Genomic DNA, 24,461 nt, shown 5'->3' with positions numbered 1-24,461 from the left:
GGTATATGGCAAAGTAAGGCCCAAATGGATGGCAGGACCCAGTGATTCTCAGCACATTGCCTAAAGAACCACATTTATACTGATGGCTTGTCTTCCAATAGTGGTTCGGATTCTGATGTCATGTGTTCCCCAGGTAACACATGTACATGTACTCTGCCATCAGACCAGCTCAGTTTCTTCCAATCCTCTGTAGTCCAGTTCTGATGGCAGGTATGAACAGGATCCACCAGCCACAGCATGGGTACTGTTGCCGTGTTTCCACCGAAAGAACTGTCGTTCTTGAACTGTGTCTGTTTGGGTGCCTTTGAACTTTGGTGGTTTGAGGGCTGATGCCCGTTTCCATCAGTCTGGGGAACCAAGCATGCGCCGCCAAGAGTGGGAGTTACACAGCATGGTAGGAAAGCGTGGTATGAATACGGCAGAGCTGGCTGAGCGGTGCGTTGCTTCTTTCTTTACATATCTTCTTTTAAGTCATTTTTACTACACATAGCAGAGAAACTAACAGCATAAAATAGAGACGATGAGAGCTTTGGACGGTGGTGCGCTGACCAGGCACTAAAGTACATGGTGTGTCTCTGCTTTCCAGCACTCCAGTCAGCCCAAAAGTAAAATTGGTTGCTGGGTTTCTTCAACAGACCAATGCATATTCTTCGCTGGCAGGCTTGTTTTTTTGTTTTTTTTTGTTACTTTGTTCAGTTTGACCGTTCTTTTTCTCCAGGTCTTGACCGACCTATGGGTTACATCACGGTTTGCACAGAAAAATCAGCGATTCTGAGGTGCCTGAGTGGAAACACAGTTCATTTTGTGAAAATATTCTCTGTGGAAATGCGAGACACTGGTTCGAAAATTGCAGAACTTGAGATTCAGTCAGATGTAAGTGGCTAATGAGGACAAGCTAATTGCATTCACTAAGCTTCATAATTTTTCTAATAGCTGAATTACCAAACACAACACTTGCATCATTTATGGAAGTTGATTTCCAAAGTCACTTCAGGTTATGTTTTGGAAAATTTTGATGCAGGTGAAAAGAGTTTGGCAGAAATGTGTGAAAAACAAACAGCTTTATAGACTCAGTTGAGCATCTAGAAAGGGGAGGAAAATACACCCTGAAGATTTTTACGTCTTCACAGTCTGATTTTAAATGTCAAATCAGTTTGTTTTATTTTTTGTTAAACCCAGTTGGCCCAGGGACACATTCCCTACTGTCCCCTCTGTGTGCTGTATATGACAAAGAGAGCTGTGTTTCCACTGAACGTCTTCATTTCAGGCTGCCAAGCAGCCGCAGGGCACACAACACTTACCGTGTGTGTGTTTGTGTCTCGCGCTTTTATGGCTTTTGGTCCAAAGGTGCAATATTTCATAGTAAGTGTGTTTGCACGACTGTGTTTGCTGACACTCTGTTCACACTTGGGAAGTAGTGGAGGATGCATCGGGGTTTTAGAACATCACGAGTAAACTGTTTCAACCTAGTCATGGTTTGAGGTTTACGCTTATTTTAGGACTTTGATCTTTTAGTCGCCTTCCAGATGAAGACGTATTTAGGTTTTCCTGATTTGGTAAAGACCAGATGTGCTCTGTTTGTCCGGCTGCTGTATGTTTCTGTACTTGTAAATCAACACTATGATGTACACCATGATATAAGCTGTTTCTAAAAATAAATCTGAGAGGATTGTCTGGCCCGATGAGTTTTGATACAGGATAAAAGTATTTATGTAATGTTGCCCCCGCCCTGCAGCCTCCTGTGCTACAGACTTTGGCCTCTTGTTTGTTTTATATATATATATATATATATATTTATTCTAATTAAATGCCCAATCAGTGCCGGTCCCCTGCTAAAGGATTTATTTGATGCATCACAAAGACAAACATGGTGAGACAAGAACACATTTCTCGCTTTGCTGATTGCCAGAGTTCTGACAGTCTGTAAAAATATGGACTTTTGTTTGGGCAGGCCTTTCTTTCTCTCTTTTCTTTGTTTTGTCCTTTCCTTCTTTGCCTCTTTGCTTCTGTCTGCTTTTATTCTTTCAATCCTTTTCTTTTTATATTGTTTTCTTTGTTCTTTTTTATTTGCTTCTGTTTGTTTCTCTTCCTTTCCTTTCTTCTTTCCTACATTCATTATTTCCTTCTTTGTTTCTTTCTCTTCTTTATTTCTGTCATTTTTCTTAGCTTCTTTCATTCTTTCTTTTTTCTTATTTTCTGTTTTGCTTTTCTTTCTCTTTGTGTTTCTTTTTTCATTCTTTCTTCTCTTCTTTCGCTCTTTACCTTTAACTCTTTAACAGTGTTTGGAAGTACTGCCGTTAATCTAAGGTCCATCACTTTGACCGGCCACATTTAATTTAATAAAGGTTATCGTCTGGACACCAAATTTGATCTTAAGAATGTTTTTTTTCTTTTCCCCCGATTTAGTAAATCCTCTGGCAGAGTGTTATTTTTTTGTTTGTTTGTTTTCTGATATTTCACTTTTTCATCAATGTTCTGGTCGGTTTCCTCACTTCCCAGCTGGCTTTTCCTATGTATTCTAATGCAGTCAGGTAGATTCAGGATAGTGCAGTGCTTCTTTGCGAGGACAGGCATTACAAAGCACAGCCATTTTTCACCCTGTGCTCTGAAGCGCAATCATGCGCTGCCCAAGTTGAAGCAGGCCAGGAAACAGATGGGCTAGGCGTAGTTTCATTACCCAAAATATTTTACGAGGAGAGCAGAATTTCTCATTTCCCGGTGAGATGGAACCTGGATGCTCCTCCTTGATATGTTTTGAACTTTACATTCTCAGAACATCCTGCAGAATCGTAGAAACACTGTAAACCTCTGAGAGACTATTCTGAGTATCATGGCTGTCTCTCTGCTTTAACTCAAACACACATTCATTCCCTGATAATGGACTGAATCCATTTACCTAAAACTATTTTTTTTGTTTTATTTTTAGAATGATCATTATTTGGTAAAAATAAAATGTCCGACTAAGAATGACTTATCAGATTTGATAATACATGTGCACTCAATTTTCTGATTGACATCTTAACAACTGAAATTTATTAGCTGAAAGTTGGTCTGTGACGATTCTTCGAAGGTTTCAAGTAGCTCAGTTACTAAAATTAATTAGCTAAATGATGTTTATTAGCGCACCGTGTTCTGATTATTTGTGTTGCGCAACGGTTCCACTTCCCTGTTCGGTATGTGCTAAACAGCGGGACAGGCTGTGAGCAGCACGTACACTGGAAAGTTTGACGCCGCTGAGACCCTCCTCCTGGATCTGATTGGTTGCTTCTGACCGAGCAGGCCAATGGGAGGAGCTTGAGTACTTTTGTTTTTATTGTTTAAATTTTTTTTCCACACTGATAATCTATTTCACTACAATTTAGTATTAAGGATTTACAAAAAAAAAACTATAATGAGAACAGAGTCATTAAAATATGAGAATAAACTTGAACCAGAATAAAGTAATAATGAAGTCATATGTGAATGAAGTACAAAAAAAACAAGAATAAAGTTCTAATATTACAAGATTAAAGTAATATTACGACCTTTTTCTTGCATGACTTTATCCTCATAATTTCTTTTTAAATGTTATTTTCTTAGTGGCCTTAATGATCCATCGTCTTGTCATACTGCACAGACATAGTCACTGTTTTAACAAATATATATGTAAAAAAATTACATTTTTATAAGAGTTGCCTTCTCCAGCTTTAACAATGTTGCCACAGATTTTACTTTGACCTTAGGATGATGAAACTAAACAAGTGTTGTTTTTATTTTGTTGTTTCTCAGTTGTTTTGACCAAGCTTAAATAAATTACCTCAATCTGAATTTTTTTGTGCCTGAATTAAAAAAAAAACCCTGAAAAAACAAGTTGGGTATAAAACATCAATTTTTAGATATTTAATGGACTATAATATGCTAAGAAGACTGAACTTGTATTTTGTAACATCATAAGAATCTATCAAAACGGACTAAATGACTGTAAAATGATCTGAACCATGTAAACTCTTGAATAAATATAAAACAGATTTCTGCAGCTCTAGTTTCTATCCATATCTACTTTTCATTATTGCAGATACATTTCTGGAAATGTTGTGAAAGACGTGAAAGTCAAAGAGGGAAGTTGTTACAACTGTAAGGAGCTTAAGGATTTAATGGTTGGTCAATTAACTGGGTCTCCATTCAGAATTATGCAGCGATTAGCTTTTAGAACAAAGAGTCCTCTGCAGAGACGAGAGCGGCCGTGTCATTTCTCTGTACAGTGAAGCAAAGCTGTTTGTCGGCAGATAGGGGGCAGCAGAGATGTACTTGTACAAACCAGCATCTCCAGCATTCCTCTGTGGAAAGATACATTGGATTTGGGGAACAGGGTGAAGAACTGGAAGTGTCAGTGGTTTTAAAAAAAAAAAAAAAAACAGGAAAAAGGATTTGGGTCAGATGTGGCCTGGAGTTAAGGAGCTGTCACACTGGAATTGAGCTCTGCGATTGTCGCATTTATCTGGGAGGAAGCATGCATGCTGCCATCAGTATGAGGTGGATCACTCTGCATCGCCGGCAGCACATCTATATGCTGAGTTCCTTTTGCGGCACACAGATGCATTTCTTAGGCCTTCTGCTAAATGGGAAGTTGTCATTTTTTGCATTTATCTCCTTTTATCAATTCAGATTTTTTTTGTCCACCCTGTTTTTGGTTCCCACATGCCTCCTGCTCCTGGTCAGCAGGGGAGGATTTGGGTGAGTGAGATGGGGGTTAAATTAAATGAGTTGTAGAGGCTTCTCTCATTGCTTTATCACTAATGGAATCCAGATAGAGTCAGCTCAATATTGATCTTTTTTTTTTCCCCCTCCACTGAGTCGCAATCACATAAAATGCAGACCCTAATGCTTGGGAAAAGGACACAAATGCGCACGCCTGATGGCCTGCAATCTCATGCCTAGTCAGAGCAAACAGGAACAAAGACGGCGTGACTCATCACCAGATGGCCGAGCCGGAGCGTGGAACATCTCCGCCGCCACCAGAAGCCCTTATGCTTTTACCACCTGGAAAAGAGCCAGATGACACGCTGCTGAAGCCCGGCCACCTGGGAGGCCACGCGTAGCCAGAACCGGGGCAAACGGGCACTGCTTCGCAAAAGTGTTCACACTCTACTGAACTTTATATATATATATATATATATATATATATATATATATATATATATATATATATATATTTTCATTTTGTCATATTTCAGACATGAATTTATTTCAGTTTCATTTTTTGATTTTGGGTTCAGGTCTAAACTGATGCATTCCAATGCAGGAGGATGTTAGAATCTGACCTTTCCTGTTTTGTCCTCAGTTTTCACTTCACAACGTTGTTTTCAATGCTTGAGTAGTTACGAGGCAAACCTGAAACTGCTGCTGTGCTAGTCACTCAACAAGTTGTTGCTAGGTAACCATAGAGTGAGTGAGTTATTTGATGCCTCCAGCCTAGCTTAGTTCGCTATGAGACGTTGAGCAGCGGAAGTTTTTCCTCTGTCTACATCTCCCAGAAATGCTGTTTGGTTCAGAATTGGACTTAAGTGAATATATTAGATATTCTATCAGATGTATTATCAATTCATATTGATTGTGTCTATCTCAGTTGATATTGTTATTGACTTATTATCCTAAATCTCCACATTTTGAACCGATATCCTCCACATCATGCTGCATGCGCCGTGTATTCAGGGTTACTTATGTAATGGCAATGAAATAAATTACCAAGTGTCCTACTCTGCTAATGAGGGCAAGATCATGTGACAGAGCCATGCTTTAGCAAAGCAGTTTGAGGCATTGATGCTGTTATCTCCTCTGCACCAGAGTCAATGGAACCTCCTAGGTACGTAGCAGCACCTTTTACTGCTGTTTGCTCCAGAAGCTGCTCCCCTCTGTAATGGGATGTGAAACCAGCTGAATTGTAAGCAGTTTGTTTTGTACAGGGGGTGTTGTGAGGGGGCTGGGGGGATTAATTGTGCATTTTGCTTTTCAAATGTAGACTTCTGGTGAGCAGACATGGTGGGGAAGGCTTTCTGTTGCATTTAAATGATCTATCAAGGAAATCAAAGGAGACTTTTTTTTGTAGTTAGGGCTTATCCTAAAGCTTAGCCTTTTAAAGCTTTTATGGAAAATTTCTTTAGAGCTGCTTGCTTTTCCCTGGAATTGTTTGGTCTTTGGTTTACACTTAAAGTCTTTTCTGCTTCTGACTGGTTAGGAACCACTCCCAATCGATTTTGCTGAAGGTTGTGCAAAGCTGAGGACGGGAAAAAAAGGCTTATTTTTGTTCTATAAACTCTTACCCAACAGTATTGACAGTATCCTCCTTAGACAACAACATAAAAAGACTTCTTTTTTTTTTCTTTAAAGTAAATGATTAGGATAAAAGCACTCAATGAAAGTACCGGTCATTTTTCGGTGGTAGCCATGGCACCAGCACTGATTTTGCTCCAGACGTCGGAACCACCATTACGCCGCTTTGTGTCATATTGCACGCTAGCTTTTCGCCAGCACATCATCCATTTTCTCGGAATCATTTCTCTCTGCCGTTGATTATAAAATCAGAGCTGTTTGGCTACATGGCCAGAAAGCGTCCGTGTGGAGCACTGAGGGAGGAAAGGCGTTTTTAAAAAGCTGCTGTAACTTATTAATTACGAAACAGATGAATGTTGTGAAATAATTCTGGTTAATTATGGGAATGTTTTATTCAATTTGCTGCAATGTCCAGATTAACACTTTTACTGTAATCGTGAAGGAGGAATCGAGGGTCATCATTTCTCTTTTAGTTAAGTCTGTTTAGTGTTTCATTATAGTAGCCTCAGCTTTTTATTATATTAAAAAAGTACATTTGTTATTCGAGACCCATAAGGTATAGAACAGTCTTAAGGTACAAGTCCACGATTGCAGGTTATTGGTTCAGTCTTTTTAATGGCATCAGTATTGAAAAAGCACATTAAAATTTCTTTAGAAACACATAAAAGAAAGGCTAACGAACGATTGACTGGAAAATCTAAACAGAACCGGTTCTTCTGGTGGATTCCGAGGTCAGCTGAAGTCTGTCGAGTGCTGCTGGTGTGGACATGTTGCTAACTTGCTTCCAGCAATCCTAGCATGCACAGATGGTGCAGCGTTTTGGCCGATTGTGGGGAAAATAAAGCCTAATGGTCCACACGAAATTGCAACAAATCAGCTTCACTGTGTCTGAATGAGTCACAGAAACATGTTTTAGGTGATCTGGAAGCAATGGGTGGGGCTGCATGGGAGAATTTACACATTTAATTGAATTTAAATATAATCATGATGGTTTGTTTACATTTTTTCATGTTTACATTCCATTTTAACTCCCTTGAATAACCCAATAACCCTTTCAGATTGTAGTTTTGGTTCTAGAAGTTGAAGACATGGACGGACGGAGTGAAGTTGATTCACCCTTTGTAGGCTACGCCGCATCGTGAAGTGCTACTAAAACAATAACAACCAAGAGATGTGCAGATTAGCGTTGTCACGATACTAAGATTTCAAGCTCTATAGTGAAACCAAGAAGCCTACTCGATGCCATTTTTGTTACAGATGTACAATTCTTTTGAAGGTTCTTTCTAGCTAAGTGCAAAAATGAATAATAATACAACATTTTAGTTTTCCTTTTCAGGTCAAGAAGGGAACAGTTCAGGAAGCACACCTTGCCTGACACACAGAAACCTTGTGTCCGCCAAAAATGGACCATTAGAAAATAGACTGTTGGCGTCCGTGAAGCTAATGTTTAAACAGATAGCCTTAGCTTACATCACATCATTTGTAATGCTTACTACTTCACTGTGGCAGATGGTGGAGCTTTGCTGACCTTTTTCAGTTGCTCTTTTTTATAGCTAGCTGATGACATGACTTATGACAATAATTAACAAACGCATCTCCTTGTTCATTACCTTGGGTTGCCATTTAATTGCTTACCCTCAAAATGTTAGTAGTTTTGTGCAGTTGGTAAAGGACCATCAACATTTCTTCCTTTTCGGGGGTAGATTCAACCATAAATTTGATAAGCTATACTTTTTCCAAAGCCAGTGATTGGCCACTGTTGCCTTGGTTTCTCCATTTAAAGTTGGAGTAACTCACTGTTTGAAGTACTCTAGAGCCTTGACAAAGTTCACCCTCAGGAAAGCCAAGGCTCAAGGTTTTTGATGACATTTCCATTCCTGAAGGCAGACCGGCCATTTCCCTTTGATCCCTATATGCGCCACCTTATAGGATCTGGGTCTTAATATCTTCGAAAGGACCTTGTGCCCTAGTAGTGTGGTAAGTACTTCTATATCTGCAGCAACACACTGGCGCAGGTTGACATGTGCCTTTGCAAAGCGAGCGAAAAGAGCACTTCAGGACATGTTTCTAATCTGCACTACTGTCCCTTTAATCGGGGGAGGAAGTGGATTTTGAGCCGAGGAGCAGGCAGAAATCCAGTGGCCCAGTTAGACTGACTGACTGAAAGGTCTGAGAGAATGAAGGAGAAAGATCATCGTTGTCCTTATTTTGTTTCTTAGTTTATCAAGTAAACATGGATGGAGCATAGGAAGTGGAGCATAAAAATGTCCAGATTGGACGGTTGATGACAGGCTGATTTGGTGTAGAGTTTGGGCCATGAGAGCGCCTGATGTTTGTCTCCTGTTAGAGGACAAACGTATAAATTCACCTCATCCTCTTCAGTGTAAACAAGGCATGTGAGAATCCTTCCCAAGCATCTCTTGCCTGAATGTGCCTCAACAATATTAATATTGTGGTTTATGAGCCTCAAACGACGTGAAGTTTCAATATTGAGTATACTCAACGGTGCCTGGGATCACCTTAGCAAACACGATAAATTATCTGTTAACATCACAAGGTTTTACGTCCGTTCAGCAGACCCACTTCACTGAATGACTGGACAGCACCATGTGTTTCTAATGAGAAAAACAACTGGTTTGACTAGGACTTCATATGATCTTGTGTTTGGACATACAAGCATTTTTATAAACTTTATTTATTTCGAACTCACAAAAAATTGTGAAAACTTGAATGCTTAAAGCAACAGTATGCAATTTTTATGAAACTGTTTTTTTTTTAGTTATTTTTATACATATTAAAACTGTCATGACAGTATAGTATGAGACAGATAATCTGAAAAAGATTGAGCTCTTTAGTCTCCCAATGCTCCCAGTGCTACCTGCAGAAATAAACAGCCCTGTCAGAAACTACCAATCAGAGCCAGGCGGGAAGGTCTTAGCGCTGTCAGTCAACTTCGTGTAGACACTGCTCACATCCTCCCCCTTCCTCTCTTCAATTTAAAAGCTAATTTAAAAGTATTAAGCTGTCAAATGCATATCTGTACATCTAGACATCTTGCCCACATTTCCAAATCCATTATTTTCCAAAACAGACATTGAAACCTCCAAAGTATAGAACAGTAACTTTTCTGTACTCCTTCCAGCCTTCCTGTTATTTGCTGAAAGACTTTCTCTCTCTCTCTCTCTCTCAGCTCAAATGGACCGACTATGATTTGAGACGTATCAGAAACTTTCATTTTAAGTTAAATTTTATATCTTTGTGAGTCTCCTGAAAAATCATGGCTACTTTTGCAGGTTTTGTGAGTTAGTTGCATCCAAAAGTGTCACTTTCAGTTGACCTCTGTGATTCCCAGATTTTAGGGATAATATTCAGCGGGGATCCTACATATTGTAAAAAATAAAATAAAGCAAAATAGAATTGAGGGCTTTCTGGAGTTAAAATTTTGTTCTACCAGGACTTTGTTCTTCTTATTGGTGTAAAACACTCTCAATGTGATTACAGTGAGAAATGGACATCTGAGTTTAAGAGGCTCTGCTTGTTTTATTGAACAGAATATGAGCAGAAAACGCTGTATTATACATGAAATATAAATATTTTCCTGTAAAGGCATCAGGACCAAGTCACATGTTGCCGTTTTACACTTGAATGTTTGTCGGTGTGTGTTTGCGACAGAGATACAGAGCGTCTCACACTGTTAAAAAAAACAACAACAACAAAAATCCGGTGTTTGTGGCAGCTGCTTTGTTCTCTGTTGGTTGTGATTAACATTAAACCCAAGGGTAACAGCGTGCTGCGTGTGTGTTCGTATCACACACAGTGTGGCGCAGTCAGGCCTTCGCATGTGTCTGAAAACATTCCACTGTGACAAATATCCAGCTGCGAGGGTTATGTAAGCTGCAGAAATCCGCTGTCCAAAGATTACGAGTTTGTTTGACTGTTGGCCTCCTGCTGGACACATGCTGTCCTGAACAGATATCACCAATAAAGTTATGTACTGGAGTCAAGAGATACTATATTTTCCTAGTTTAAAAAGAAAATAAATAAATAAAACATTTTATGCATGTGTCAATGGTATGCCGACAGACTAAAAGATGTTAGGTGAATGTCAAAGTGAAACGTATTTAAACAATACTTTAATAACAATTTTGATCAAAGTGCTTCACAAAGGGTAGAAGTGACAATGTTAAAAAGAACATTGAAATCAATAAGAACAAAAACTAGGATACAAACAGGTCTGATGGAGCTCAAACTGGACTCGAACTGAAGGCCAGTTTAAACAAATTAGTTTTTAGGAGAGATTTTAAAGACAGTACAGACGCTGCAGTACCAACATCAAGGGGCCTCCTGTTCCAGAGTCACGGGGCTGTAATGGCAAAAGCTCGATCTCCTCTGCGCTTTCATTTGGGCATCGGCTGCACTAAGAGCATCTGGCTAGAAATTGTCGGTGCTCTTCTTGGACTGTAAAAGTTAAGAGGAACAGTTAAATTATTTAGTTGCCAAACCATTCAAAATTTTACAAGTAGAATCTTTAAGTCAATGTGAAAATAGAATAGGTAGCCAATGTATTAAATCATATGGTTATTCACATCCTTTCCAATCTGATACAGAAAACTGGTGCTGAATAGACTAAAAACATTTCCTTTTTGAAAACACAGACATGAATGTACTGAATACAAATACCAGGTACAGATGTTTTTGGTTGTCTTTGTTTTTTTTTTTTTTTTTTTTTTTTAGTTTTGGGGTCAATTCAGATGTTAATATTGGATTGGTGCAACTCTAATTATTACTTTCTGGGCCCAAATCTTGACTGAAGGTGAGCCTTTGTATTATAGGCTTATTAAACTCACCACAGGAGCCTGAGCCAATCAAGAAAATAATTTCAGGTTGGATTTGGGCCATAAATCGAAACACTATTGACAGAGACCTTGGTCAACATTGGAAATGTGCGCAAAACACACATAAGTTTGTTTTTCTACCCATTTTAGGACTTTGTATTGTTTGTACTAAAAAAAAAAAGTACTAAACAAGTAGAAACGGACACATTTGGGTCACTGCCAAACGTAATTGCCTTGCCTCTAAAGTATGGAACGATCCACTAAATACCTCTCCAAATCATTGCTTTTATTTTCCTACAGCTTTCCTTCAAATATTTACAGTACTGTCAGTAATCCTTACCGTTACTGTATGACAGCATGGAGCACTCTGAGACGATTGGCAAGGATTCCTTCATGTGTTACGTAACGAACTGGCCCAGGTTGGTGAAACACCTCACCGCTGATAGAGATGCAGGAGTAATACAGCAGCCAGCTGGTATCGTTCTCTTTATTAGATTTCACAGTGAGCGAACCTCATACCTCCACATCTAAATTTGTTTCCTGCTCTTTCCTCCTGCTTTTTTTGCCGTGGAATGCAGGAGATTTACTTAAGCAGTGTTTTATTTTATTTTATTTTATTTTCACGGTAGAGCTTGTGCTTGTTTCCTGAAGGCCTTCTTTGGCTGTGTACAGGGGAATCACAGTAAACTCATTAGTAGCTTCTCATTTCACATGTTCCGCAGCTGAACTCCCAGTTTTGGAAAGTGTTGAAATGGAAATGAATGCCCTTATGTCAGCAGTTATCAGGCTCACGCTGCCTCACTCTGTCCAGCTCATGGAGCTTGCGTCTGGGTCTTCTGGATGGCGACCCGGGGAGGGCGCTCTGGATCAGGGGGTGGCCTCAGCATGCGATTCCCTGTCCAGAAGCAGAAGCCAGCACGCTTGTTTGTTCAGGAAGATTGCGGGAGGTTTGTGGTGATGGATTAATGGTGGCAGCGCAGTGGCGCAGAAGATTCTCCTTGGGGTTGGGAGGAGGGTGAGGGTGAGGGAAAGTGATGTAAAAGGGAGAAGTTGTTGCCTCATCCTGCCACACCATAACTTAGAAATAATGATGAAACAAATAAAGGTGTATGTATACCAAAATTAGGTCCAGAATTTGACTGGGGTTCAGTCAAATTGCTTGCATATAATTATTTAATTTTATTTCTGGCTTTATGTTGGGTCCTCAGTCTCAAGTCTTTAGCAAAATTTCCCAAGTTTTCATAAAGCATAGTGTTTTGGGTATATTCCCACAATGGTCATCTTGTCACTCTCTCATAAAAGCCAGATTAACTAATAGTTATTGAGCCAGCAGATTTCCACTGTGGATCACCCCAGCTCCACCCGGGGTGACTGATCTGTGACTAATGCTATCCTCATCCAACCTTTCAGTTTAGGTCAATGACTGCATCTTTGTTGGTTGGCAGTGGCTTCATTTGAATATTTAAGGCTCCATCATACATCTCTTCAGCTTTTTCGCCAATACTCTGAGGTCGACAGATCAGACTGCTGTTTGTTCCAGAATGAGTACAAAAACTTAATGCTGACAGAAGTTGTGGACTCGGGCTCTGGGTCTGATTGCCCTTTTATCCCCATTCAACTTAAATATTTATTTTTGGCATTTAGTTGTGCTGTTATGTGATTCTTATGCATTTTTTACATTTTAATTCCATTTTAACTTATAAAACTTATACTTTAACTTATAACTTGTGTTATGCTGCTTTGAGGAATAACCAGATCAGTTAGCGTGCGCCACATGCAGCTGCACATCTGTGCAGCTAGCTTGTTTACCTGCCGTGTCCTGCAGCAGCAGCAACTCTCAGGTCCACAGTGACTCACTGGAAGCTAAAAATACACGGCAGTCATGTCTGCGTTGTCGATGACTCGGTTCAGCATTAGTGCGGATAATGCAGCTCAGATTATTGCTGTTTGTACCGCCATATTTAGACGCTCAATCCTACGGATCTGTGTCGCCTGTGTGAAGCAGACCCCTTGTGTTGGTGTGTTTGTGCGCAGGTAGGGCCTCTAATCTGCCTGGCTGCTCACAGACATGGTTTCGGTGTTTATTGGCGGCTGCAGAAGCTTAGCTCTGAGAGCAAGGTAGTTCAAGCAAACATGTTTGTTTCGGTTTTATCCCAAGATGGATTTACTGAGGTTTAAATGAAGTGTCTGACATTTTTGGTAAAACACAACAGGATTAAAACATGACTGCTTCCTTTAACACTTCTCTGCAGATTTTCTCCTCTGCAGCTGGTTTGTGGGGAGGTTACGAAAGTTTATCTTTCAATTCTTCTCACTGCTGTGACCAGGCACAGGCAAGTACGAGATGGACACCGTTCGATAACCTCCTGTAAAAATCTGCAATATTAACTCAATTAAAAACAAAAATTTACGTTATCGACTTGCTTTTATGTAAAATTGAATTCATTTTAAGATATTGGCTTAACATGGTAGTTAAAAATGGTTTGTTTCACACTGAGCCAAAAGAGTACGAGTGCACCGACTCCAGTTTCCTGGCCAATCACTGATCTCTAAAAACCCTGACCTGCCAATTCAGATTTTGGCCTATTAAATTTTTTTTTTTCGTTTATTGATCACACATTCTCAATGTCATTATTACGATATTAGCATTATATTACTTCAAAATGGTCTCAACACAACAATATTACCAATAACGCCTGGGATAATTTATCGTCTAGCAAAATTTGTTATAGTGTCAGGCTTAGAGATGCAGGTTTTTCAAGTCGCAAAATGACAGAACGCGAAATAAAATTGAATCACCTGCTTAATTTAGTAGTAGGTTTTAAATGACAGAATGTTCTGCCCTTTATAAAATAAAGTTGGAAGTCTAACAAACACAAATTAGCTGGTTAACCATCAAATTAGCTGGTTAACCATCAAATTAGCTGGTTAACCATCAAATTAGCTGGTTAACCACCAAATTAGCTGGTTAACCATCAAATTAGCTGGTTAACCATCAAATTAGCTGGTTAACCACCAATCCTGTAACCCACCTGCAGTTGGCTGCTGACTGAGTCTGACTGAAGGAACGCCAGATGTCAAATAACTTCATCTGCGCTTTGAATTAGGGCTGCTACCAGTTTAAAATATTGCCAGAATTGTACTTTGTATGGCTATTAGTGTAATAGCCATACTTTTTTTAACAAAAGCTAAAAAAAAACGGGGGGCTTGCTTCTTTTTTACCAAGAACATGGAGAAATATGTGTTTTATAAAAAAGCTTTTTCATATTTCAAACTTGAGACTTAAACTGAAGTATATTATAAAAGGCGGTGTTTCCTAGTGCCTCAATTTAAGTTCACCTTTTCATTTTTACAAGTTAATATTAAATGTTTTATTGCCAATCTGATTTTAAACATTCATGCTTCAAAACTAAAAGTGACGTTTGAATCGTATTGTATTTTAAGCAATAACATATTTACTTTTTTTTTTTTTTTTTTTTTAAAAGGGAACCGAGTTGCATTTTATTTTTGATACGATTTTTTTACCATCTTAAGTAGCTGCTACAGAACAGGACAGTTTTTTGTATTTGGTTACTTGATTAATCATCCGAATAATTGATAGATTACTCAATTACTAAAATAATTGTTTACATCATTGTTATTGTTGTTATTGTGAGTAAAACAGGATTTATGTTTTCAATTTGACAAGAAAAGAGACATGGAGATTACATAATTTGACTTTTTCCTGTAAATCCAAATTCAAACTTTCAAGGACACATTTTAATCCTATCTATGAAACATATGAACAACAAGCTTCATAAGCCACTTGAAGCCTTGTTTTTTTTTGTTTTGTTTTCTTTCTGGACATGTTTTAAATGTTGTAAGTCCTCTGTAGTAACTGTTTTGTTTTATTCGTCGGAAGATGTTGATTCAGACTAAATTTCATATTTTTTCTCTGTGAGACGTGAAAAACGGTTACCAGGAAACAGAAAGGTTCTGAAGCAGAGGTTGCCATTTTCTCCCCGCCATTTACTCAATCACTGTAAGTTGGAATGATTGGTCATTTAAAAAAAAACAAGAACAAAAAACCCCACTGTTTGCATGTGAATGCTTTATTCTGTCCAACTCTGTGACCTTCACTCTGCTTGTTTGGAGTTCGTCTTTCACATGAGAATCTTATGGAGCCAAGAGCAGAACAACTAACAGGACAGTGAGACGGAGGAGGAAAGATTTCAACGTTTCTCAGCTTGTCATGCCAGCAGCATCCTCTTCAGACCTGCTCAAACACCAGATGGAAAGTGCGTCGCAGCCTCAGGCCAGCTAGCGAATCAAAATCCTCGAATCGCCTTATACTCCAGGCGGGTCGATTTGTGATCTTTTTCCCTTTAATCCCTCTGCATCTGCAAGGATTTCTTCTGTCCACAATTGGAGTAAAATCCTCAGATAACTTACACATTCTTGAACTTTTTCAACTTGATGTACCTTCAGGCTGCCTTTTTTTTTTTTTTTTTTTTAAATGACATATTCAAAAGTTACCCCAAATACTGACCTGAACTGAAGTCCAACACTTTGGAGTTGGATGTGAACACAGAAGCAGATGGGCCGTCCATCCATATTCCTCTGGTGACACCTTCTTGTGTGGAAGGTGGTGCATGGAGGCCTTGCTGCAAGAAGCGAACAGATGTCCCATTTGAGCGGAGCTGTGCTGGGAATATCAAGTGTAGCTGCCTGCATCATGGTAGTTGGCTGCTGTAGCATGAAGACGGGCTGTTCACCGAGCGCTGCCCAGCGGGACAGATCAGCGCCGGCCCTGCCCGGACGCATAAAGACCTGCCTACAGCACGTCCAGCTCATGCAGTGCATTCTCGCAGTGCCGTCTCCTCTCTTAATAACATGGATCTATTTGAGGAAGAAGTTCGACACGACACTAATTTTCAATTGGTAGGGTGTGGTTATTGTTTTGAGAGCTGCCGTTAGATCCTAAAAGTCTTAAATACACGTATCTATAAATGAAGGTCTCAAACTGTCTTACTTCTTTTCTAATGAATTTAAGTTGGCCTTAAATACATTAACCATAAGTCTTAATATTTAATCTTGTATATTTTGTATCATCTTCACTGTGTTCTTTGACTCAAGCTGGTTTAGGCTACCGGTAATTAGATGGTAACACACCCATGCTAGGTGTCATGGGTAAGTGTAAATTTATCAACAGTTGGCTGGACAATCCTTGTTTTCACCACTAGCTCACGTCTGTTGCCAAACCATACGATGCTACGTCCATACTGACAAAAAACAAAAGCTTTCTGTTATACACGTGTTAAGTTGAACTCAAAATGGTCTTAAAAAGTCTCACATTTGAGTTGGTGAAACGCACAGAAACCCTGATTTTGTAAGGATGCTTGTCACTGCAGTCTTCCCTGGAAGCACGTTTCTTACCGTTAGCTCATTTGCGCATTCGCTAAAAGTTTGTTGCTCCCCTTGTGTTGAGGCCATAACGCATTTACTGATCTTAAACTGCTACTTGCAATAAAAGACAATGTTATAATTCACTGGTAAATGAATTAATGACTAAGAAGTTGATTTTTTAAACTGGCTTTATCATGTTTTTGTAGCAGTTAGCATGGAGAGCATTGCTCTATCTACGTGTGTTAGTTTATTGGCTGCTAACCGTGACAAACAGAGGTTGTAAACTCTAAAGGCAAAAACAAAGTCACTTTGTTTTACTCCATTCAGCCTTGGTGTTATCTGCTGAGGGAAAACTCTTTCCCTCCCTTGGTTTCTTACATTTCTCTGCTTGCTCTGACATTTTAAATGCCTTAATGTTATTGGTGTTATCTGCTGAGCTCTGTTCACTGTTCTTGGATCAGATTTCTGACTTGCTCTGACATTTTAAATGCACAAGAATATATGAAAGAGGATGCCTGCCTTAGAACAACTGTCAACAATTTTCTGTCCTGCAACTTTAAGATGTGCCTCTGCTGCACCACACTGTATAGAATAATTAGGTAATTAGCAAGGCTCTGGAGAACTGTTCTACACAAGGAGGAGGTAATTTCTGACTTTGCAATCAACTACCTGTACAAGGCATATCTAAAAACCAAAGGACAGCGGCCCTTGAGGACTGGAGTTTGACACCCCTGGTTTAGAAAAAAAAAATATTTTATTTAATGAATTATGGACTTAAAATATAGAGCTGGAAATCCAGCCAGGCACACAGTAGCAGAGTTGTAGTTTTTCTTGCGCTATCTGCAGTCGTTACTTTAAGAAGCAAAGTCTCAAAGTTGAACTGTGCAGTGTTTTATTTCCAAAAATAATTGTGGAATTTTTTAATTAAATTTTTTCAGATGCCTAAGCTCAACTTTCTGATTATCATTTCTTTCTTTGAAATGCCACATTTCAACTCTGAATTGTGACCTACAAAGTTACCGTGGCGTCCAATTTGCTTTTGCTCAGCGTGCATAGAAATCGAAGTACAGATGAAGCCGGTTTTGCTAATTGGCATGCAGCAGATGCCAGTTTAGCCACGCAGACAAAGAAAAGATTCAGAAACTGTTAAAGGTTACAAAATTCAGTAGCAACTTTCAGCACTGACAATTCTGATGACATACATGCTCAACACACTACATGCAATAAAATATTATAATAAAATTCTGGACTGCCTGAGCTCTATACAAGTCTGGAATACACTTTGGAAAGTTTTTCCTAAATTATTTATTAGCTTTTATATTATTATTTTAAAGCATGGTGGGGATTGATCTGCCTTTATTTTTGTTTTTTTGCATGTTTCTCTGTAGGAGTGACAAACTTTTAAGTCATGTTACGCTGATGCAAACAATTTTGTTGTTTCCGATTTGTTTTTTGGTTTATCTGAAAAACTTTGTATCAGGATGAATCACCATTTAGACCCTTAAGGGTGGGATTATCAATAAGGATGCACCGATCCACTTTTCTCATTCCGATTCCATTACCCATTGACCGATACCGATCTGATGCCGAGAAACAGCACCGAGTTGACTTAAAATGTTTCTTTTTCTAAACACAGACATAAATGTTCTGAATTATGAAAGTATTTGATTACTCTGCACCAGATTAGGACTACATCAGCCAATGTAAGACAAATAGTAAAGAAACTGGAACTGACAAAAACATTTGGTTGCCTAGTTTGATCAAACATGTAAAACTAAAGTGCAATAAACTTTGTTTCAGAAAGTGCAGTGAGGAATTCTAAATATAATGCAAAGTCAATAATAAAGCATGATCTTGCTCAGCTCACAAACCATAGAAATATACTGAATAGATCTTCCCTTATGGATGGGACACGTCGTCACAAATAGACAATCTCACATTTCTTTCAACATCATCGATACAGATATTAATATCGGATCGGTGCACCTCTCTAGTTATTTACTGTCCAATCCTTCATGCAGTCCAGAAGCTTTACGTCGCCGAGCTTCACATTAATGCAGGAGGCAAATAATTGAGATTGACTTAAAGTTGTTGCTGCATATTAAGAAAAATCTTTTCCGGAACAATGCAAACTCTCTTTGTATACTTGATTGAACCGAGAAACGTCACTTGCTCCTGCAGGGGACCAGGCTTCAACTTGTCTCCAGTGATTTGGTGTAAGAGCCAGATTGACATGATTGACAACTGCCCAGAGAGCTCCTGGAGGCTCCATCTTCATTTGCTAAGCCTGTCTGGACTGTCACTCTCCATCTACAAGCTGTTCTTACGCCTAGAATTATGGATTAGATGCTTCTTACTCTTGTTCAGAGGGTTTTAAGTCTCACCTAAACCATCTCTTAGATCCTAATATTCTTTTGTTCACTTGTGGCAACTTCCTCTTCACGTTGTCTTAGGTTGTACACCAGTTGAAACGCGTCGCACAACAGTAGGCTAATGTGTTTGCTGGATGGGTTTCAGTGAGCCGCAGAGTGTGCCAAGATCTGCCACTGCTGCAGTCTGCAGAGCGCCACCGGGTCGACCGGCTTGAGCCGACGGCCTGCCAACTGTCGGTGGGGGAGAGGGGAAGGTAGAGATGCTGATGCCTTCAGTCAACCAGTCGGTGCTTTCTGGTTTGGTAATGAACAGATGTGTGACTGAGAGAGAGAATGCAGGAAAGTTGGTGGTTCTTGTGTCTGTCGAAGGGCTGGCATCCAGGCAGAGACAATGGAGACAGGACTGTGATATTGAAACGCACGCTTCAGGAAACATGCAGCACATCACTTCACCTCATGGTCATCGCTGCTGTGTAAATCAGAGCCTCTGTCGGCAGAGTGGCAAAGATAATGTTTGTAGCTTGTTGTTTTGAATAAATAGACTGACTGGTGAGACTGATGTTACAGCTTGGCTCTCTGTGTTGGATTGGGGACTTTTTAAAATCAAGAGACATAAAAGCCTTGAGTAGATTTGCATCAGGAAAGGGTCTTGGAACTCCACCCGGCAGCATATTTCCAACCAAACCTGTCTGCTGAAGCCTGGATCTGCTCTTGTCCAGCACCAGCTGTAATTCCATTAACCATAAAATTGCACAAATTGAAATTCTGAAAATAAATCTGCTTAATGGAAATGTCAATTTTGAAAGAGCTCAGGTTTTTGATCTCAAACATTGATAAAAGATTTTTGCACTAGAATGTGGTGGATTTTTGGCTGTTTTGAAATTGATGGAAACACTTTTTTTTTGCATCACACGAGTCAGAAGATCAGACCACCAGAAAGTTATTACTGAGGAAAATGACAAAGAAAACGAAAGGAAGTGGTAGGAGGATGATAATTAGTTATTTTTTTTTGCTTATATCTGTTGACTGTCATATTAAATATGCATATGAAGTAGTTTCAGTGGCGGTCCTGGGTCAGATAAAACCTTCTTATAGTGTAAAATACTTGAGTTAAAGCCAGTGCTACATATTTTTGCACTGCTTGTTAAAAATAATTTAACAATTAAATCAGATCAGTGTCATGTTGCCGGTGGCGACACGTCGTGTCCTTCTTGTTCAGTCTGAATATGTCCACAGTGAGACAGCAGGGCTGCTCTGTGTTATTCCAAGGACACAGTATAAATGAGATAGCTGGCGTCTCGCACTTTTTTTCTTTTTTCTTTTTTTGCTAATTAATTTGGGCAGCCAGTCAAAGGTCCGTGCTTGAAGAAACGATCCCGGTTTCATCACCGCCTCTTCTCTGGGGTCAGGTTGGAGGCTTGTTTCACCAACAGTCTTGCTGAAAGTGAAAAGAGGGATTAAGATGATTCTGTGAACTTTCTCTAATGGGGGTTTCTTTCCTCCTTAATGGAGCTTCCGTCACAGCGGAGCACCATGAATCAATGTACTCTCTGCCCACTCTGGTCCCTGCTCTTCTAATAAACTATCCCAAACATTCATCTGGTGAGAATGTTATAAAACCTCTCCCTGTTCATTAAAGACCAGACGATTTCTCTAAATAATTACCGTAGATGATAAAGGCCATATCGATGATTGGCCGGATAAACATGATTAAATTGGCCAAACTTTTTATATCTGTTTCAGGTGCTTCCTTTAATAAATTGATTTGGAATAACAAAACACCTCGACTAAGATGTTGTATAAAAATTGAACAAATATCGGTAATAAAATTAAATCTTATTTGTCAGGTTTGTACAAGTTTGTGAATCATTATTCACGTGTGATTTTTACTGCATTTCTTATTTAAACGGGTTAGTATTAGTATTATTATTATTGAGTTTTGCATCATGTTATAATGTTATTCCCTCATCCAAATCATCTCTGGATTGTTACCTTGATTCTTTCATGCATGTTTGAGAAATCCTTCAATCTCCCGTGGCAACCATTCAGCTGTGTAAAACATTTTGGGGGAGTTTCTTAAAGAGACAGAGGCCCAATTTCAATTACAAAGTCAAACTTCTTATGTCATATTTGACCTCATGTTTTTATGACAACGACTGAAGGTAATTGATTGTGCTATAAAATGATGCCATGTTCCTGGAAATCACATAATGCTGCCCATTTGATGGAAACACCACAATTGTGAAATTGTATTTTTTCTACATAAGCAGAATATTTTAAAAAATGTGGATATTTGTAATGGGAATGCAGCTTTTGACAAAGAATGTTGTGGTTGGGTGTGATCTGGTGGCGCTATGCTGCATTCACTGACTGGGAAAATGTAGTTTCCTGAAAGCTGATTACCAAGGATAGCAGAAAAAGGTCTGATTTCACTCTTCTGTTGATTTCTGGGAGCACGTGCCAGTTATTAGTTTGTATCCTGAGCCAGCACTAGAACAGATCACTTCATCGCTCCTATAGTCTGTCCTCCCTCTCCAGTCGTAATGATCTGATAGATTCTGCAGGCTAAGAGCTGCTATCGCTAATTTCTGCACCGCGACAAGACAAAGCGGTGTCATGTTTTAACCAGCATGTACGCTGACCAATCGTTCTCCATTTGTCGTCGGCGCTCTGCCAATCAGATCAGGAGGAAGATTGTAGACTGACTGCAACACTTGAAGGCTGTGTGTGTGACTGAAGGGCTGAGTCTGACAGAGTGTATTTCCCTGTTATACACAGAAGGGGCAAAATGTGTAACAGGAAAAATATCTCCTTCAGTCATAATAAGCTACTGATATTTTCTCTTCCTTCCATTCATTTTTTTGCTCCAAATCAGCTTTGTGTCAGCAAAGTCCTAAGTGAAAGGCTGGAGCTGAAGGGTGTTTCACAGTGATAGAAATACACTTTGGAGAAATATCAGTCTTTCCACCAGCTGTGTGCCCTCAGGCTGAAATGTTGATTTATGGGCTGTTTTTCTTTCTTTTTTTTTTTTTATCTAAATGGAGACGTTTGATACTGTTGACAGATGCTGCTAAGTGACAGAGAAATCATTGGATGGGATTCCAGGGTTGGCTGGCTGCTGTGTGTGCTTCTGTTTGCTCTGTTAGGAGCTGGATGAAAATGTCCAAACTGACTTCAAAAGAGGATTACCTTTATACTTATGATGAATAACTTTGTCATTAATAAATGAAAAATATATATATATTGGCAATTAAACACTTCTTATGATTACCAACCAGTTTTCCCTGTTATCTATGGGTGAGCAATTATCGCATTGTTTATCATTTATTGCGATAAATTTATAATGATATGAATTCTGATTTTTTGTTTTGACAATTAATTTCAATTTACGATGTTTAAATCTTCCCAAAACTATCTGTATTTCACTATTTTCTCCATTCTTTGTTCGATGAATATAGTCCTGCAAAATTCTTGAGATCCCCTCTAAAAATGGCTGTAGGTACCCGTTTTAACAGTTCAAACACCAAAATCTACCCGAGGAGGCACAACGGAAATTGTCTGAGCTCTACGACAGAATCAAACATCTACATGCCCTCCTGGATTGGCTGCTTTGTAAACGGCAGCCAATAACACAACAGGGATCATTACCTGCGTTTCCATTGACCATATAATTCTGGAATTTGACATTTTTAAAATAAATTTGCTTAATGGAAGCGGCAATTTTCCAAAAAAGCAATTTTGGAAAAGCTCTCGTCTTTCAGTAAAAAGTTTTTCCTCTCGCATGAGGTGGGTTTTTCGGCGTATCGAAACTGTAATGGAAACCCTTTTTTACACATCACTCGAGTCACATGATCAACAACCGGATGTTGTGACTGGCACGAACCACAAAGAAGACAACAAAAGGACGTAGTTGGAGGATGACGGTGCAACATGCTCTTTAATGACTTATTGCCTGAATAAAATTGTTCCTGTGATTTTAATTGTGTTTCTTATTTAATGGAAACACCACAATAGTGAAATTGTGTTTGTTTGTTTTTTCAACATTAACAGAATATTGACAAAATATTGCTTACATTTGTAAAGGAAACACGACCGTTGGGTCTTGGTTTTTCAGCTTCCCATGGTGCATTTTCTTTTGAATATTTTAGAAATGATCTCCTGAAATATCTGCAAACTTTCCAAGGGTTTTCCACAAATAATTTGGAGTCACATTCCATAAAAAAATCCAAAAACACTCAACCTTAGATAGTCAGGAGTCCACTGTAGTTGTTTCCTTGTGTCCATCTGTGTATCCATCATTCTGTCTCTTAAGAAAAAGCAGAGAAGACATTTAGTAGGAACCTCTAGTTCTCATCTTAAATCCTAATATCTACGTGTTAATTGCTGCAGGTACACACTGCATGTACATCATCCACCACTTGGTTATTTCATCATCGGAATATTCCCATGTCGGATGTGACTATGTCAGAGGTCTGCTTAGATGACTTATTAGTTACACTATTACAGTTGAAGTGCCATGCAGTCGCGCTCTGCATGATGGTAATACATCAGGACAGTCACTGCTAGTGATGCTACCTGATATAGAACGTCACTGTCACAGAGTAATGTGTAATTAGTAACAGGGGGCTTAATCACAGCAATGAACACAATAATATTGGAGTTTGTTTCCATATTTTATGGGTTTTTAAAATATTTTCTTTGGATTTTTTTAATGCTTTTTTTTATTATTGCAGCTTTCATGGAAACATAAGAGTTGGTGTTAACAGACAAAGGTGTTACAAGAATTTCTAACCTTTAGGTTTGCAGATCTCTGCAGTTCTTATTTTATTACATGGCAACAAAAACAGATTAGGTGAAGGGTTTCCATCTCTGTGATATTTCTAAGTGTTCAGAAGTATTACGTAAAAATGTAGCATGGGGCGGGCGATGTGGAGTTAGAGTTTTGTCACAATATGTTGGGGTATTGTGATAAAAAAGTGACGATAAGAACTATTTAGGACACCAGTCACATAAAGACGTCTGACCCAAAAGTGCAGACAATAGCTGGATTTAATCATATTTTCAAATGTATTGATATTTAATGAATATCAATAGACCTATAATGAACAAACAATGGCGAAAAATAGTACAAATAACAATTCTAACAATACAAGCATTTTGACAATAAATCTAAATCTTGTCATGATACAAGATTTATCACGATAAATGATAAGCGATATGATAAATCGCTTATCATTGTAGCCCATTTTCTGTTCAGTCTTTATATTTTATTTATTTTACTTGTCCCCAACAGTGAAATGAAAAGACAAAATCCTGCCTTTCTTAGCTGAAAAGGGGGAAAAAAGATATTAATGTTGATGCAGCTGGTAAATGGACGGCAAAATCCCGTCCTTCTGGCAAAATGCATAAACATCCAGCAGGTACTAAAACGGGTGGGAACCCTCGGCTGAAAAGCATTAGGACAAAGTGCTGGCGCAGTTACGGCGCAGCAGGAGCACGTCTCCTTGATGAAAATTCACGCATGTTTGGAGATTGTTTTTCAATTTACCGTGAGGCCAGA

The 24,461-nt window shown here is 39.0% G+C and overlaps 1 protein-coding gene across 3 annotated transcripts in view; it reads left to right on the top strand.

Moving 5' to 3' along the window:
• The window catches only part of oxr1a (oxidation resistance 1a), a 171,335-nt gene that overhangs the window by 37,111 nt on the left and 109,763 nt on the right, over positions 1-24,461 (top strand). For 2 of the 3 annotated variants that reach the window (XM_044117132.1, XM_044117131.1), the window contains exons 1-2: positions 13,177-13,262; positions 13,397-13,477. The exons of the other annotated variant lie outside the window; for it this stretch is intronic. In XM_044117132.1, the coding sequence (XP_043973067.1) occupies positions 13,213-13,262; positions 13,397-13,477 (131 nt within the window). In that variant the 5' untranslated portion in view covers positions 13,177-13,212. Of the gene's footprint in view, positions 1-13,176; positions 13,263-13,396; positions 13,478-24,461 lie in introns of those variants that run through there. 3 annotated transcript variants of the gene reach the window in all.

Source organism: Gambusia affinis, linkage group LG05, assembly GCF_019740435.1.
Source record: "Gambusia affinis linkage group LG05, SWU_Gaff_1.0, whole genome shotgun sequence".
Classification (NCBI taxonomy): domain Eukaryota; kingdom Metazoa; phylum Chordata; class Actinopteri; order Cyprinodontiformes; family Poeciliidae; genus Gambusia; species Gambusia affinis.
Note: the sequence above shows the minus strand (reverse complement) of the source record. Positions and strands in the feature narration are given on the sequence as shown.